General features: G+C 41.9%; 1 protein-coding gene across 1 annotated transcript in view; it reads left to right on the top strand.

Annotated features, from left to right (window-relative positions):
• UBLCP1 (ubiquitin-like domain containing CTD phosphatase 1) overlaps positions 1–6906 on the top strand; it is an 11003-nt gene extending 4097 nt beyond the window's left edge. Inside the window, exons 6-10 of the mRNA XM_010001995.1 lie at positions 810–847; positions 3088–3186; positions 3640–3756; positions 4900–5027; positions 5893–6906. Of these exons, the coding sequence (XP_010000297.1) occupies positions 810–847; positions 3088–3186; positions 3640–3756; positions 4900–5027; positions 5893–5920 (410 nt within the window). The 3' untranslated portion in view covers positions 5921–6906. The remainder of the gene's footprint in view (positions 1–809; positions 848–3087; positions 3187–3639; positions 3757–4899; positions 5028–5892) is intronic.
• Positions 6907–18697: the final 11791 nt, after the last annotated feature.

Genomic DNA, 18697 nt, shown 5'->3' with positions numbered 1-18697 from the left:
GAATGTTCACACAGTTCTTAGAGCTGTTTTAGGAAAACAGTAATTCTTATGTGAAAAAACACCACATACTGTTCACATTATTGGATTTAATCACAGTATAAAGCTCAACATAATTTTATGGAGTGTTACTTTGTTCCAACAGGTGCTTGAAGTAGCAAAGTTGTACAGTCAATATTCAAACACTGTTTGATAGCTGTATTTACAAGTAATCTCAATCCAGACAATAAGTAGTCAACTGCCAAATGAATTGAACTCTCTTGTCTACAGGGATGGTTGATAATTTGCCATTGCAGCTGTTTCACTTCCTGTCCAACAGCTGGAGAACAGACTTTAGTGCAGAGCTTAAGCCACATTAAAATTGTATTAAAAAATGCAGTTTTATAGTCTGGAACAATGTTTTCATGTATTCTTAGATCAGTGGCCAGTGTTGACACTTGTTTCCAGGTTTATGTATTCTTATAATTGCTTCCAGGAGAAAATCCTGGACAGACAGTGTGGTTCATCAGACCAGGTGTAGCCCACCAATTATAGCCCCACAGGCTGTAGTTCAGTACCAGCGGATCTAGAAAATGGTTTAAAAGCATTCAGTGCTTAATCTAGTTATTAATTCAAAATAAGCTTCCATGAAGGAAGACTGTCTTCAAAGCAGTGAACCATGGAAGCTGTAACAAGGATGGAACTTTCTGAAATTAACTTTTGTGTAAAAAGTTGATATGTTAAGTGGACAGTTTCTTTGCTTGTTTCTTTTTTTTTTCCTCAATGTCTTACTTTGCTAAAGTATTCTTTCTGTTTTCTCCCTTTTATTTCAGCTGCTACTAATATGAAGTGGATTGAAGCTAAAATGAAAGTGAGTGATTCCAAATATGTAATCTGCTTCTAGTCTAGCTAAGCTGTTCATACAGTTGGACTCATGCTCAGTGTTATAGACTGTGTTAGCAACCTGGGAGGTTGTATGAATCAAAATCTGATTTTTAAAATTTTAAATTTTAAAGTTTTTTTAAATCTTCATAGTCACCTTAAATTATCTTTGTGAAAAAACTAGATTAGATTTAATTTTAGAATTCCACCAAAACTATCCACAGTAGGTGTTAAATTTAGCAGAACTAAAGACAAGGCAGTACCTGATGAAACTTAGTCACGCAGCCTTCACAGTTGCTTTCATCTTACCTCTAATTGTAGACTTCTAGTCTTTAGGTGTAATTTTTTTTTTTTTTGAAGGAGTGGACAGATGTGGCATGCTGGAGTAGGTTATCAAGAGGAAGCTCTTTTCATATTTATCATGTACCTCTTGCAGCTGTGTGTCTCTGTTGCTTCCTCTGCCTTATTAAACATCCGTAAGACCTGCTCTTTCAGTCCTAGTTTCTTCTGTCCTTAAATCAGGCAAGTAGCCAGTTTTGCACAGCTGACCTAGTGGTAACCATATTTACTGTCAGGCTAAGCTGTAAATCTAATGAGCTTGCTAAGAATTGCTGCAAGTTTGATTGGTGGGTTGAGGTTTTTTATGCCTATAAATCAAAGCTCGTTTCGTTTTCAGGGAGATCTTTCCCAAATTTAAGCTTTTTTTATTTCCACTGTTTGTTACAACTAACCATTATTTCAGGTTTTAACAGAGCAAGGCACATTTTCCAGTGTTCTTTTCCTCAAAATAATGAATTGCTACAGTTTTTGCAAAAACTGATACCATTTTTCTAAACAAACTTGCCTCAAAGTAATATCAGAAATGAGAACCTTTCATCAAAACTATGAAGTAGAGTTAGTGCAAGTAAAATCAGTGTTGAGCCTTGCAAACATTGCTCTTCTTGTGACAGTGTTACATCTGTTCTACATTATGTCTGCCAGCATAGTGCTAGGATATCTTGTAGAAAGCCATTGTTCAAAACTAGGCTGTTTCCCACACGTTGGTCGCCTTTCTACATTTCTAGGTTGCCTTTCCAGCCCTTTATGTTACTGAATCACTATCTTTCAGTGCCTACTTCAGAATCTTGATCAGTTGAGGAGTCCTACCACTTGATGCCAACTGTTCTCTCCTTAAACTGTTAGCACCAGGGGTGCTTACCTCTAAAAGTTTCACTTTTTGTCAGAGAGCAAGCAGTACTTGGCATTAACATTTTTGTTTTAAACTACAAAGCAGGAGCAGTGTTAAAAAGAAGGGAGTATCAAAAAAACGCCTTGAATCTCTGATTTACCATCTATTTATGCCTGGAATTCAGACAGTCTAGAACAGCTAGTTTTTTCAGTGTAACAGGACACCTAGGTAGGTTGGGCTTTTGATTTGCAAGATTCACTTTATGTAAAATAAATTAATTAAATGTGGCTGGATAACTGCAAGAGAGCTGCTGCAGTGGATGTTTTCTCCCTGTTGTGTAGCTTAGCATGTTACTGCTGTTGCACACATCAGAAATTCAGTCAGCAATATCTGTTATAACATGTCAACAGATCTTACTGTTATTTTTCAGCTATGTAAAGGGTTGGAAATTGAAATTATGCTGTCTCATCTAGTCAGGTTTTTTTTGTATAAAAAGGTTAGTCTTTATTTCAGGAGTTATCAAATATTTAAAGTGTAAACTGACAGATTTCTGACTAACACTGACTATCCTGAACATGTGTGGGAGGAAAGATAACAATGAACTGTTTCTATATATTTCATCTTTTATTGGGCTGTGATTTGTTGCAACTTACTGGAAGGAACAAATAGCACACAGTAGCTATCCCTGCTATAGATGTTGAGTAAGGTGTAGAACCTGTGAGAGACTGTGTGTGGAGGTAAGAGCAAGACCTCCCTGTATTTTGCCTTTTCTGCAAAGTTGCTTTGATTTTATGCTAGCATCAAGTTGATAAGTTTCTGATTGTAAAAATGAATTCCTATCAGCTCTTTTTTCCACTTGGTAGAATGGTGTACTTTCATGATTTTCATTGAATAAAAAAAAATTTAACCCCCTCAGATACCTATTTTTAGTGTCTCTCAGGTAATCCTCAGCTGCTTACCCTTTGACAAACAATGTATTATAATCATGGTCCTACATGATTGTTGTACGGCAGTAAAACTGCCATAATTAGAAGCTTTAATAGTAAATCTTTGTGATGCAGGAGCTTGGAGTGAGTACCAATGCAAACTACAAGATAACTTTCATGTTGGACAGTGCTGCCATGATAACAGTGCACACCCCTAGAAGAGGACTAATAGATGTAAGTACTTGTTTTTTCCTGATCTTTTTCTGCATTCAACTGACATGTCATACCCCTTTGCAATATTCAACAATAAAGTTATGCTGGAGTTTATGCTGGAAAACTAAGAATCTTGGAACCATGGGTTGGTTTTTTTTCTACTGAAACTTTCTATTAGTGTTCTATTTTGAGTATTACATTCAGGTGGCACTGCATTCAAATCAAATAGTAGATAATTATTCTTGCAATAAAATGTAGTGCCTACAGAAAAGTTTTCTTTAGTGTGTGCAGTATTTAGTATGTTATACTATTTCACATCTCTTCCCTTATTAAAGCCCTACTACCTGCTAATTTTTCAGCAAAAGTGTACAAATGTCCATTTGAGTTTGGATTCAAGTTCCTATAGACTGATATTTTCATCTCCTGCATATGATCCGATTCACCTCAGGTACCTTGTATGTGTTATTTTTTCAGGTGAAGCCTCTTGGTGTTATCTGGGGAAAGTTTTCTGAGTATTACAGCAAAAAAAATACTATTATGTTTGATGATATTGGCCGAAACTTCCTAATGAATCCGCAAAATGGGCTCAAGGTAATTTTAACTGCAATTTTCATCTAATACTACTACTTCATATACTTCAAGTAGTATTTTCTCATACTAATTTGCTGTAGCATAAAGAAAGGCTATCAACTACCAAAGATGCATATTTTAAAGTAATATTTTGTAGTTTAGATTGCCATGTGTCTGCACTAATATTTCCTCTAATAGTAGTAGTAAATGATCTTTGTTTCAAACCCTAAGCTCTAGCTTTTAAGGGACTAATAAAATCAAGGTAATTATGGTTTCTGTTTAGATTATACCTGTAAGCCATGGTCAAGCTGGGCACTGTTGGCAGACACCATTGAAATATAAGATGTTCAATCTCAAGAGTGGTTATATTCAGAAAATCAATCAAATACATGTGGAGGTACTTTATAGTAGTATACAAATCTAATAGCAAGTGCTCTGTTCTGGAAAACAATTAATTTTGACTGCAAAACAGCAAATATTTCATTTTATAGAATTGCCAACCAGTTCATCATTGGAACTGTGCAGTGTTAGGAGAGTCAGGAATAGCAAAGATCTTGCTGGGAGAACATTACCCAGAAAGCTCTAGCTCAAATTTAAAAGATGTTTGTCAAAATGTTGTTAACAGCTGCAGACAAGAACATTAAATCCCTAGAACAAGCCACAGGTATAATGTATTCCAGGCTGAAAGCAGTTGTCAGATAAGCTTTATTTCCAACATCTCTTTTCACTGAAGCTATGACTGTAATCAAGTGCTTTTTGCTAAAATACTCATCTGGTTCCAGTGATGCCACACAACTCAAAGCAGAGCTGAAAACCCCTCATGTCTCCTGTAAAAATAATCTCTGAAATCCTATGAGAAAATGTGGCGACCCACTGCAGATCATTTTATCATTCTTTTTGACTGGGAGGGGAAAGATTGAAGTGCAAGACAAAACATTTCTTATTTGTGGGCATGCAGGACAAAAACCCTACAGTCCAGTCTGCATGAAGAAAAGCACAAATTGGATGTGGCCACTAGTGTAAAAGGTTTTTCTTCATCTTACCTAAGATAAATTATAACTCAGTGTAATAGTGAAAATATCTTTTAATTAGGTGGTAAAAGACAGAATTGGAAGCATTTTTCTTACTTGGAGCAGATAGTTATACCCAATTTGTTTTGTACAGATAAGGCCTTTTATGAAAGCACATTTAAATCGGGATAAAGACAAGGAGCTTCTAAAGCTCACTCAATACCTCAAAGAAATAGCAAAATTAGATGACTTTTTGGAGCTCAATCACAAACATTGGGAAAGGTAAGAACAAAGTTGAAATTGCTTCTTACGTCTGTCCCTGACCCCAGTGTGTTTTGCTTGATGTTGTCTGTACAAAGATCAGAAACAACTGAGCTGATGAACTTTGGCATTACTTACAGTTATGAAGGGCCTTTAATTTGTGTAGAGTTTTAATAAGGCTATGGTATTTGAGTGGCTTCCCCAAAGTTACAAGATTTTGAGAGAATGGACCTTTATTTTCATACTTGCCCGGCATGCGGGACTACTAATTGTTTTCACCGAAGCAACTACGCTTCCTAAAAGGAAAAGAATTGCTGAAGGAACATTGTCCTTGGAAATTGTCTCTTTCCAGCCCTACAAAGTTATGCTGTCAGTTCAGCCAGATTACTCCAGCTGTAGTGGTAAGAGAACTATCAGACAACAAGCATTTTAGAGTAACTTCTCTCTTAAAGAAGCTGGAGGAGGGCTGTTCTTTTCCGGTTATGCTGGATGACTGTGCATTAAAGTCTTGAATTCATTTGAAGGGGTGCCATTTCTAATGGGACTTTTTATCTTAAGAGGTGTAATAGCTACTTTTCCCCATAGATGTAATTTTCAGCCTCTTAGAATAAACTATGTTTCTATTTCCTTCCTCCCTTTTGTTTAAATAACCTAATAGAGTCTAACTCAAAACACAACTCTATGATAACCTATCATGAAAATGAAAGAATGTTGAAAGCAAATAAAATCATAAGTAGTGTTGATCACATTTCTAATTGTTGGTTATCAGTAGGGGGATTACCTATGAGGAAAGAAAGCAAATTCATACTTTGAGTTAATAAAAGGTACTAGATGTGTTTGTGCCTGCCTCTTACTTTGTGGAAAACTGTGCTTTTGTTTCTTTCAGGTATCTTTCAAAGAAGCAAGGACAATAATGCTAGTAAAATTGTGTGGCACTGAGTTGAAGGGAACATAACTAAGATCATTGGACTTTTCCTTGCTTTTATGCTAGAGTATAATAGTGCTGGACACTGGATCCAATGCCGGAATGACTGCTATACTTGGTCTTCCAGTTGGTTGGTTGTGGGGTTTTTTAAAAGTTCACAGCAATAAGCTCAAAGTGGGAGAAATGAGTCAGTTAATTTTCTTGCATTCAGTTCTGGTGTTACTACTTAAAACACTTCCCTCTCCCTTGTTGAAGTACAACCATAATTACTAAAGACCAAAACCATTCTGAAAATAGGAAAAAAAAAACAAAACAAAAAAGTTGAGTAAGGAGCCAACCTTGGCAGTGTATGAATTGTATAAGCCGTCTATTCCCTCCATCTTTAGAAACAGTCTCCCTCTCCCATTCCAGTATTTAAGTCTATAAATTACAAGTTGTCTAAGTTTGGTATGTATTAGTATGTCAGTGTTTCTCTGTGCAAGACAGTAAGATGGAAAAGTACCACCTCTGTGACCAGTTTACCCTAATATGTGAACTCATACTATAAACAGTGTTTACTGGAAAACAAAAGATTTAAGTTTGAGGGAGAGAAAAACCCACTCTTGGTAAGTGAAAAGCAGTCTGCCTGATCAATTCTTGTATATCAAAGGGTTTAAAAACCTCAATGGGAAAGTCCCATTCCTAACAAAGCATGAACAAAAAAAATCCTTGTTCTCTTCTAGCTAAATCTTGTCAAAGTGCAAACACTGTGTTTAAATACAATATTCAGCCATACTGTTCTTAAAATATCATTGACTTGCGCTGCTTATGCCTGCACTATAGAAGTGTGATGTGACTGCTGTTTGGCATTACCAGCACTTGTGCATTATGCAGTTCATGTATTTGAAAGAAGACTGACCCTTTCAAATAAAAATGGTATATATTGTTCTTAAGGAACTATAGCAGTTGTGTAAATAATAAATACCTTTTTCATAACTTGTGTCCTGTACTGTCTTATGCATTTAGTTTGCTTAATAGAGAGGCCATTCATAATATTAATTTTGGGGTTTTGGGATGTTTCCTTGGATTCTACAGACACCAAATTCACATCAGTAGTTAAGGAAGAGACTGGTATGTGCTGCTGCAGATTAGGGCAGTGGTGTTGAATAGGAAATCTCCTCACTGCCTGGGAGAGGAACCTTGACAGCAAATGTCAGAATGTCAGGACAGCAGACGCAAATGAGCTGTTACCATGAGCATGTTAAGTTCCAGCTTAATGACCTGTCAGAAAATACAAAGTTTCTTATTTACTGCTCTTTGTGGTTTAGTGCCAGCCCAAGCTGTGTTTTAAACTAGTAAACCAGAAACTAACAAACTACCAGAATTTACTCTAACGGCAAGGATATGTGGCAACCTTTCTGCTCAGGCCCTAAATAATCTATTTATTGCTTATAAGTTCAGAGGAAAACACCTCTGCTGGCTTTTTTCTCCTTTTTATAGGGAAGGTAGTTTTGACCTACTTGTTTTTCAAAATATAGTTGAGCCTTGGAAGTAGTTATCAACAGCAAAGTGTAAAGCCTTGTTCCCTGTTAACATTTAGTTTCCTTTTAGATTATATTGAGGTCCCTGAGAACTATTTGATTAATGGCTTTCACAGTCTCTTAAAAGAAATAGGATTAAAGCATAATCAAAGAGAGGGAGTATGTGGCTTAATTATAGAGCTCATAATTTACTGTTCTGCAAAACTCTGGAGAAGCATTAAATGGAGTCTGAAATATTCCACATATTTTCTTGGGCTCCCAGCACACGTTAAGTAGTTTGTATTTAGTTCTGCCTAATAATTCATACCAAAAGAGACAGTCCATTTTAAAATGAAGTTATTTCTGTAGGCTCTGGATGTCTGACAACTCTAATACCTCTCTGTGGCATGAATGCTCATCACTGGAGGTACATGGAGTGACAGGTGAAGCCAAGAACTTAACTGCAAATTCAGCTCCACAAATCCTGCTGCATGACTGTGAAATCTACATCTAGTTGCCAATTTTTATTCCTGACTTGACACAAGACTGACAGCAAGTAGATGCCAAAGGGTTTAAGACAATTTTCCACTCTGTTCAGGATGTAATTAAGACTGATGTGAGAAGTACCAATAAGGTAAAGCCCAGGTAAAAATTGTGTTTTGGAGGGTAAAGAGTTGTCCTGATTCATTAAAGCTGTTTAAAACCAGAAATGCTGAATAAAGAGGTGCCAGAGGACAGAATCCTCCATCATTTCATCCTTGGCATTGCAGCAGTCACGACAGGCACTAGTCAGTATTAGTGTGGACAACCACTGCACCCAGTGTAGGGTGACTGATGAAATGCTTTGTCTGGGGGATTGATGGAGAAAGATTTCAGTGAATAGGAAATATTGAGGGAGAGAAAAATAGGACTAGAAAAGAAAAATACTGTTCTATCCTGAAAAAGACAAGGTAGACCTTTCAAATGTTATGAGTTTCTTGTGTCAGAAATAATAGCAATGTCTTGTGAGAGCCGTAAGTTGCCCGAGTGCTACAGAGACATCTGTGCTTTGAAAGGGCTCTTCACTAATCAGGACATGTTTTATGTTCAAGCGACTCAAAAGATTCCTGGTCTGGAAGGACTGCCTCATGGCAAGAGCTGAACAACTTCAGTTTTCCTAGAGAATGGTAAAAAAGGTCTATGATGCTTCAAGTGCTAAGTTTGATTCTCTTGACTGAAAGCACTTGAATGCTTGTTTAGTTCTCAGGAGTCTATGCAGAGCTTGACATGTTTCTTTGCCACACAGAGGTGCATACAACACTATGCCATTAATTTCCATGTCTCTCCTAGCAAAAAATTTTCCCATAAAGTCATTTTCTCTTTGGAAAATAACAGGTACAAGTCAAAGGGAGCTTGTTCTCAAATAGGGCAATGTTGGGGTGGTAGGCGCAGCAAAGTGCTTAATTAACACTCGATTGGAAACTCTCTAGTTGGAATTGCACACGCACTCTGCTCACAAAACACCATTTTCCAAGGTGTTTATAGATCAAAAAAGAGCCACTCGTTTTCACCATAGCAAGGGCCAGGGTTGGATGCAGCTCCTGTGTACAAGGGGACTGGGTGACCCTTGAGCAGAGCCCTCTGGTCACTGTTGCTGAGTGAAGCCCCCTCCATCCCTTGCAACACCCAGGAAGATTTTGACTTCGGCTTTATGAAATGCTAAGGTTATTATATCAGATTTTTAGTGACTAAGGATCTTCATCTTTGGTGTTAAAGCATTTGGTATTTAACAAGACTGTTGAGTGTTCACTATTTGTGCTGCTCTTGAGAGGACAGCAAGTCAAACTCTGGATCAGAGAATCAGAGAAGTCATATTTCGATACAAATGCTTGAGCCAAACTTTCAGAATTGATTGGAATTTTAATCTTCAGCAGTCTGAGCTAATACTTTGTTCTACCTCCTGTAAAGATCAGCCCTTTGAATTTCAAGCTGGATCTACCATGCTGCTTCCTGAGGAGAGACCAGAGCCCAACAGCTGGGCATGAGCAGCTGATTAACAGCCTACTCAGAAATGTTTGTTTCATATTGGAGGGAAAACAGCCACATATTAATAAAAAATTGTACAAGCTAAGCTTTGACACTCAAATTGGTTCTGAGCATGTTCTCATAGTAATATTGTGGTTAAAAAAAATCCTGCATTTGTTTGGTTTTTCTCTAGTGCTCTAGATTTTTTCTCCTCATTAAAAGCTTCTCAGTGTGGATGTGAACCATGTCTCAATTTGTGCTTTATTGTCACAGTGGACTCTAAACACCCTGTAGGATGCAGTGTGCTGTGGTGTTGCAATGACTGAGAGCTTTGGTGAGCTCTGTACATTATTGATGTGTTATAAGCCAAGAGCTCCACTGGTAAGCATCAAAATTCCTCAGGTGTTTTCCCCTAGTTTGTGTCATACTGGAAGAATGGTGGCACAGGAAGGATAATATTAATAATTTAACAAATTCTAGGAAAACTTTCCAAAAGACGCTGCTTCCTAGGTGAAATGGCTCTAGAGTTGTATTTTTCAAGGCTTCCTGTTTCCTAACCCTGCTTTCTATATTCAGTCCACATTTTATGCTATAAGTAGGTATGTGACATGTGAGTAGTGAAAACTGCAAACACCAGTTTAGTAGGTGAGCATGAGCTGAATATCAAGCAGATGCTTGAAGTGCAGCTTATGCCAGTGTAACTTTTGGGTTCCTCTGCTGTCCTAATGATGGATATTCCTTGAATCAGGACCAAAATAAGCACATTTTTTGAAAAGGTAAGTGTGTTAAACTGCCTCAGAGATGAGAAGGATAATAATGTGGAGCTTGAGTCCCTCACAGATGTATCTAGATACAACAGGTATATTGTAAAGATTTTTTGTTCTCCATTATAAAAGGTAGCAAACCAAAAGTGAAATAACTGGTGTCTAACATTTCAAATGGAAGAAATTCTGAGCTTCAGATACAGGTGGGTTTGTAATTGCATCTCAGCAATATCCTCACCCCCATAAATAGATTTGTTGAGAAATACATTCAGAAGCTATTAAAATGACTTAATTTAGAATTTAGTGATCAGCTGCAGCTACAATGAAGCAGGCAAATAACTGAAAATTCTGAGTCCTTTAAACAAAATATTGCATCTTTTATGTATATTTCCACTTTCAAGTAGTTCTAGATTTTAAAAATTGAAGTAACCCAAAGTGTTGATTTTTTTTTCCCTTAATCTGATTGATTCACTGAAAAAAATATTAAACAACTACCTGAGAAAGATACTTACCTTAGACACAACAACTGAGTAAATTTATGTAGATTTAGTTCTGCAACTAGCAAACTGTAACACATGGTTTTATTGAATTGAAAATTCAATACACCAAAAAAAAAATTGAAATACACCAGTGCAGCAACGGGATGGTTCTGTTGTCACTGGTAAACTGAATTAATGGCTTGTCACTCACTCATTACAGCAATCCCTGACCAAGTTATGTGGCAGCTTGTCTGGTTTTAACCTTAGAGATCTAGAAAATAATTATCCAGTTAGACTTACGTCACAGATGCAGAATCATTTGTTACCCTCTGATGCGTGGGAAGATGCCTTGAAGTGCACATGATGAGAGCCCCACAGCTCAGTGTGGTCCTGAAGCCTCAGCTGGGTGCTGGGAGCCCAACTGCACACCTGGGGGTCAGAGATAAGGGGGCTTGGGGAGAGACCAGCAGGGACAAATGCTTGTCCTCATCTCTGGTTGCCCTGCAGTTAACCCATCACGTTGCACGCAGAGGTTACACGCAGCCGGCGAGATGAAAGCATCAACATGAGTAGCAAATCTTGTGAGATTAACATATAAAATCCCTTAATGGATATGTCAGCCACACAGATAATTACAGACCCACAGAGCATGACTCAGTCAAATACAGGGCACAATTCCAGAAGTTATGAAAGGGAAAAAAGTCACAGTGTTACCTCCAAATAAACTTGAATCAAGCCAGAGGGCAGCACTAAGTTATCAGACTATTGAGGCATTAAGCAGCACAGAGACTTATGGGCACAGTTTCCAGCACTGGTTAGTCTTGCACAAGGATCAGTTGAGCTTTACATCCCCATCTCTCCCTGCCTTTCCAGAGCATTGAGCAGAAGCCTTGGGCTGGGCATGGAACAAGCACCATAGCAAAGTGCTGAAGGCTGGGGAGAAAACCAGACAGGAGCTTTGGAGCTAAAGCTTCTGCCAAAGCCAATTAACATGCAACGGCTGGATTGCACCAGCTTTGCAGGGAGATGGCACAGAATGATCTTCTCTTACCTAGCAGAGACAGCACTGGGCAGGGTGTTCAGGCTGCCAAAATGTCAAACAGTCTCTACAGCCCTACAACAAGGAACTAGCAGCAAGTGTATTTGCCCAAACCATTCCTTGACCCCATGGATCAGTGCTATTTCTCCTGTTGCTAAGTCTCAATGAGACATGGGCATAACAGGAGAACACAGATGTGCCCTGAAAGCAGCAGAAGCAAGGCTGGAGAGGTATCTGTAGATACACACTGTCCTGCCTCCCCTCAGCCCCTGCTCATGTTGCTGGATGCAATAGCTGTGCAGAGAGGTCCATAACCATAATCATGTCCTAAAGCAGAGTGCCAGGGACACGCTCATGACCAGTGGGGATGAGGAACTCAGAAAGAACAAGCATACACCTGAAAAAGGCCTTATTTTAATTTGAGGTGTTTCCCCACCCAAAAAGCCAAAGAAGATGCAGAACCTGTTACACTGAAGAGCCCTAAGCTCCCTGTGAGGGTGCAGGGCTGATGCCAACAGGAGGGCTACAACACCAGCACAACTGGAGCAGCAGTTGCTGCCAAGGCAGAAATAAGAACTTGACCACAGGATCACATTTTTGTCGCAGCACCTGTGACAACTGCCAGGCTCAGGGAGCCACCAGGTGAATGTTTGCATGTCATGACCCAGAGCTGACCAGACTTGCAAACAAAATAGGGACTGGGATTTAGTCCACTGGAAATGTTTGTCTTCTACAACAGAGCAACATGCTGATTTTTTCAAATAGGTTTGCTACTCTGAGCCTTCTCAGCCTTCTCCTTGAATCATGATTTGACCTCTTATTAGAGGGGCTTAAACTATACAAATAGATATACACATATAAATATATATATAGGAAGACAGGAATTTAGCTCTCTCCTAGTCACTACACTCCAGAAACCAGGGCTTTACCAGAAACCCCATAGCAAGAATGAGCCTAATGCCAGAAGCTCAAAGCTGAACTGCGCTGAGAGGCCACAGCAGCGGTAAAACTACCCGGTCTGCGGCATCATCCAGTGTCCGCTCTTGGTACTGCACTCTCCCCCCTCCATCGCTCTCCAATTTTCCCACGAGACAAGGAGCATCATCATGCTGCCAGGTCTTAAAGAGACACCACCAAAGTCTGGACCATCCCAGAGGGTTAGCAGGCCACCAAGATACAGCAGCAGCACCCTCAGCAGCAAAATGTCCTCACAGACCCTGGCAGGGCAGAGGTGGCTCAGACCAACTCTGAGGTCAAGCCCTGCCTTACATAGCTGCTTGGCTACAAGGGGAGGCAGCATCTTTCTCCTTTTTCACAGCATTTACAGAAGGGAAGATCTTCACTGATAACTCTCCCCAAACCCTGGGGGTACAAAACCCAGCTCATCTCATCGGCCCCCAAAAATCTTTCTCCAGTATCTGCAGGGGAGGTGGGCTGTGCTCTGGGGAAGGCAGCAGTCTGAGCAGTCTCTGGCCAAGGAAAGATTTGGTTAGAGCCACCTTTTATCATATCAAGGGAACACTCTGAGACTGGGCCTTGTGCCCAAGCTCCCTAATGAGAGGTGATGGACCCTGCAGGAACACAGGAAACCTGTTCAGGGCACCCTGACCTGACAGCAGTCTCAGGAGAGGGGTAGAACAGCTGCCAGGAGGGAGAGCTGAGGCACGAGGAACACACAGTTTCCTAGGACAGGTCACAGTGCTGGGGCCTTCCTGCCCTGCCTGCACCCCCTGCAGTGTAATTCCCTGCAAGGACAGCTGGTGGGTTCAGCAAAACCAGGCTTATACAGACACCTATCCTGAAAAGAGGATGGGTCCTGCTGCCTCAGGAACTGGAGTCTCTGGGATGAAGAACTTCAGGGCAGTTTGTGCAGAGCTCTGCTCTCAGCACCTCTCGCTTTAAGCAAGACTTCAAAGGGCGAAATCAGCTCCGTGGCTGGGACATCCCCCTGCAGTGCATTAGGACCAGCAGAAGGCACTTGGGTCAGTTTAGCAGAGCTGATTGACTCTCAAAGGTTGGCACAGAGGCTGCGGTGCCTCTCCGGGCGGTCAGCAGAGGGAGCCCGGCGCCCGGGAACGGAGCCCGGCGCCCCGCCCGCTCCTCCCAGCAGGGATGCGCTGGGCACCAGTGTCCCCGCCTGGGACAGGGGAGCAGCGCAGGTGACCTTCTGCAGCCCTCCTAGCCCCTTTCTAATGGGCCATCAGCATCAACATCATCAGAAAAAACTGGAGCATCCGCCTCCCGGTTTTAGCAGTGGATTAAGGGTACATCCCAAAACAGAAGATGACACGAGGATGCTTTGACAGGGCAGGGCCCAGGCAGCTGATGGCATTATCATGGGTGACACCACAAAAGCACCCTCCCAAGGAAAGGCAGGACATTCTTTGGGAAAAGGCCAGAAGCGTCACAGCCAGCCCTTGCCACAATACCCACATTTCAGTTCACTCCCAATTAATTGAGCAATTTTAGCTCAGAAAGGGAAGCACCGTATAACAGGGCACCACCACTTTTCTCACATCACTGTAAAACTTCTACTCCACAAGCTGAGTACTGTGTCCAACTACAAGTACTGAAGCTGTTGCTTGGGGCCAGCCTCAGGTAGGTTAGGACATCCCTCCAGGCTCAGAAGAGGCTCAGTTTTGCTCTTATTTGTCCTGATTGAGACTCTGCCAAAACCCGCCTTCCCCTAGAGATCCAAGCGGCTGACCTTATTGAAACTCTTGCCCCTCACTGCCTCGTGGGCGTCAAACACAAAGAGTTGCCCTGAAGCACCATCTCATCACTGGAGCTTGAAAATAAGCCACTCTTTACATGGTGCCTGCCTTTCTAAATAGATAAGACTTTATGCCTCCCTTGTTCTCTCTTTATGTATTGTGGTAACCTTTATATTTCACACACTTTTAATCAGCCTTCCCAAGCATTTTTAGAGCAGCTTTATAAGACATCAAGACCAGCCACAATTATTGCAGTTACTCACATGAGAAGCTCCCATGAGAACCACACCACATATTTCAGGGGAAAAAAATACACCAGAACACCAAGCAAACCCCCAAACTCATGCCACAGAGCAAGAGCCTCACCTTCTCTTAGGTCTGGAAACAGTAAAAAGATCCAAATGCTTCCCCTTAACTCCTATTTAAGTCCTTCAGCTGCAATGGGCATGGGGGAATTGTTGGCTAATTCCCAGCATCTGGGAGCCATTTTACCCCAGAGCAGACTCAGCTGTTCTCTAATCCTTAAAGGACCCACTGAACACTGATACCTTCCTGCTGTTGTCTCCAGATTTCACCATCTACATGTTACCAGTTTCCTGCAATACTCCTACAGTTCTCCTACCTACTCCCTGAACAGCCCTTCCCCATGTCCCCATAGCTCAGCTTTCCCCCATGTTCAGTTTTGGGTGCCCCTCCAAAACAATAAAGGCATTTTAAAAAACTGGAGAAAGTTTAGGGAAGAGCCACCAAGAGAGCTGGGGGCTGGAACATTCGTCCCCTGAGAAGAAGCAAAGGGTGATGGGCTTGTTTGGCCTGATGAGAAGAAGGCTTCAGTGGGACATGAGAGCAGCCTGCCAGTTAACAAGAAGGTTCCTGTGCAGATGAAGTCAGGCTTCTCCCAGTAGTGGAAGGCTTGGAGATGAGGCAGCTGAAAGAGACTGAAACTGGATATAAGGAAAAATTTCTTTACTATGATGATGACTAGTCAAACCCTGGGCAAGGTAGCTCAGGGAGATTATACATTCTCCGCCCTTTGGAAAGTTTCAATCCTAGACTGGATAAAGCCCTGAGCAACCTGATAAGACCTCAGAACTGACCCTGCTGTGAGCAGGAGGTTGGACCAAAGTCCTTTCCAACCTGATCCCTCCTGCCTTCTCTTAGGGAAAAGAGGGTGAACTGGAATGGTAACCAAGTCCAGAGCTTCCTCCCCAGCTGGGCTGTGGGAATGCTGCAGTCAGCACCACCACCCTAGGATCATCCCATGGCAGCTAGAAAAGCCTTGTCAAACACTGTGAATATCAAGGGGAAAAAACTAGGACAAAGGATTCAACCGAGTTGCAACAGTGACACGTGCCTGTGCTGGGGAGGAGGAGGAAGCAGTGGAGCACATGAGCTAAATGGGCCAAGAGCCTGGACACGATAATATATCAGCTGCATCACAAGCAGAATGAAGCTGCAAGATGGAAGTACATCCTTCCCCTCTGCCATGTCCACAGCCCAGTCACAGAAGGGTTCTCAGCTGTGAGCAAGAGCTTCCTTTCAGTAAGAGCAACCATGCACTAATTTAATTCTTCCATTATTTTAAGTGCTGAGGGGGACTGAGTGAGATGCAGGGAGCACAGGGCACTCATCCTGCTGCAAGGGGCAGGTCTTGGCAGCTCCCACTCGAGCCTCTGCCCTTTTCTCCCCATGGAAAGAAAAAGCTGTGAAGATGCTCATGTTATCTAACAGAAGAGACATCTCAAATGTATCATGACTCACTCACCTTTCAAAGCTGTCAAAAATCCCCCAAAACCAACACATCTTAAAAGGTGGAGGAAGGAAATCAAAGGAAAAGTAGTAGCTGAAGGTTTGGTTTCTGGTTTGGTGTATGTGCAGGAATCAGCCAGACAGAGATGGGAGCTCAAGCTGGACAGGCTGTGGCCACTGCCATGCTCCTGCCCTGTCCCTGGCACCCACCCATCCATCAGCCCTGCTGGGAAGGTGAGCACAGTGCTCAGAGACCAAGAGCAAACGGTGCTGGCACCAGCACAGCCTCCCTGCCAGAGTCAAGTGCCCTCAGAGGAAGGACAGACTGTGGCAGAAAAAGCACTGCCCCTCCTGGAGACAGTTTTGGAAAGTTTTCCTGCCTTGGGGGAATCATCTCCTCAAAGGAGACACCTCCCAGTCTCCACTTGCCCAGGACAAGCGTGGGAGGTGGTAGTTGGGTCTGTAAAGGTACAGAGGTGGTTTTATTTGCTTTTTGCACTGAAAGTTTCTTTTCTCTTGTGAACTGTCCTTGTTATCTTGGCCTCCAGATTAAAAAGGATTAAATACTGAAATATACTGTGAGATCTGGGGGGTCAATGAGGGCCATCTCAAGCAGAAAGTTGTCCCATACCCCCTCTCCCATTGAAGTGTTGTTTCCCATCTTCAAAACGGAGTCTGTTTGCTCCTATGCTTTGATGATAGTTCTGGTCCAGAGCCACACAATGTCATAGGATCATTGCAGGATAACTCAGGTGGGAGAGGACACGTGGAGGTCATCCTGCTCCAAGCAAGAGGATTGATGAGGAAGGTCTTCCCACTTTCCCAACACGTCCTTCGTGTCAACTTCCCTTTGTGCAGGAGGTGCTTCTTTCTCCCCTCAATCTTATCTGTTCTGGATGTCTTGCTGTGAAGTTGACTAATGTAACATCTGACTTTCAAATCAAAAAAGTACACTCTCCAGGGCTGTATACAGCTGAGATACAGAGAGCCTTAGTCTGCTTCCAAGAAAAGATGACAAATTTTGCAAGAGTCCAGTAAATTGGGATGGGAAAAATACCAGGATGAAAGACAGCTGTTCTGAGAGAAGCACCAAACCAGCCAATGTGGAGTTTTGCCTGCACATCTCAGCCAGTGACTGGCTGCTGCCTGCACCCTGCCTGGAAAGTTGCTAAATGACAAAGGATTTGCCAGAATTGGCATCACAAATGTGAATTATCAAAGGAGAAACCAGCATTAGGTGTGCTGAGCACATTGGTAAGGCCTCTTTTTTAGGCATTGCTCCTCAGTTGAGTTCAAAGCATGGATTGAGGCATGATAAGCAAACACTAAAGCTCTGTCCAAACAAGGTCCAGAGGTTTAGATGCTCAGCATCTAGATGCCTGCAAAATCTGTTGACCCCTGAGACCCACAATAAAATATAAAGTTTCCTTTGAAAGTTGAGTGTTTAACAAAACGGAGCTGGTGTCCCATTGACCTGCTGCCAATGTTTCAACAAGGGAATGCCACAAATATTCCCCGGGTGAATTTTGCATAGTGAATGGGAAGAAAATATAGTATTCATTTTTTCATGTTAGCACAAAGAAGGATTTTCCAGCCAGTGTCAAGAAGAGAGAGGGCAGCAGTGTGAAAAGTAAAGAAAGGAATAAAGTCAATGTGCATTAAAAATTGCATATGAATAAAAATCCTCGTGCCTAGAAAATCAAGGTCTGTGGATGATTCAGGGAGAGTTTATCCTAGAGGTGGGGAGAAGAAGCCCACAGCTCTTCTCCTCCAGGGAATATTTTTTTGGTAATTATTGACATTTTATACAATCTGGTGCTCTTCTAAATATAATTTTATTAACATGAAAAGCCACTTGGCAGCAGGAAACTAATGCTGGTGAGTTCACAGTTTTCAAGACAAAGCGTTCTCTTAGAAGGAAGAAGAAAGAGACTTCTTTGGAATGAAGATCCTTGCAGCTTCTGCCTAAAACCAGCCTCCACCTGCCATCTTTTTGCAGGCTTAAATGGAGCAATATTCCCTAGCCTCAGCTTGTTTCTCTCTGGTTTCCAAAGGAGATGAGGCATATGCAGTCACGCTGTTCACCAGCTCTCCTGTCACCCTCCCACAATAACCTCTGAGAGAGGAAGGAACATGTCTATGGAGGCTGGGTAAAGAATAAAGGCACCCGCTGTCATCCACCCCCTGGGATAGGAACAGTTGGGCAGGAGCCCACAAGGAGTTGTCCTTCCTGGGTGCCCAGCAGGCACGTGCCAATGTGCCAGGCAGGACAGGGCAGAAGACCTGTGGCTGCTGGGGACAGGAACACATCCCACAGGAGCCGTGGGAGTCATCACTCCAGCACAGGGAGCGCTTTGATTCCCAGGAGTCTGGTGGAACAGCAAAGTAAAGCCACATATTAATCTCTAGCTCAGCTGCATCAAGGTGCTTTTCTGGGTATTAAGGGAAAAGAAATCCAGGCAAAGAATCATGCTGAATTTTGTTTTATTGAACAGAGGTGGCAGAGATGAGGGAAAGC

Source organism: Chaetura pelagica, unplaced genomic scaffold (genome assembly GCF_000747805.2).
Source record: "Chaetura pelagica isolate M959 unplaced genomic scaffold, ChaPel_1.0 scaffold356, whole genome shotgun sequence".
Lineage (NCBI taxonomy): Eukaryota > Metazoa > Chordata > Aves > Apodiformes > Apodidae > Chaetura > Chaetura pelagica.
Note: the sequence above shows the minus strand (reverse complement) of the source record. Positions and strands in the feature narration are given on the sequence as shown.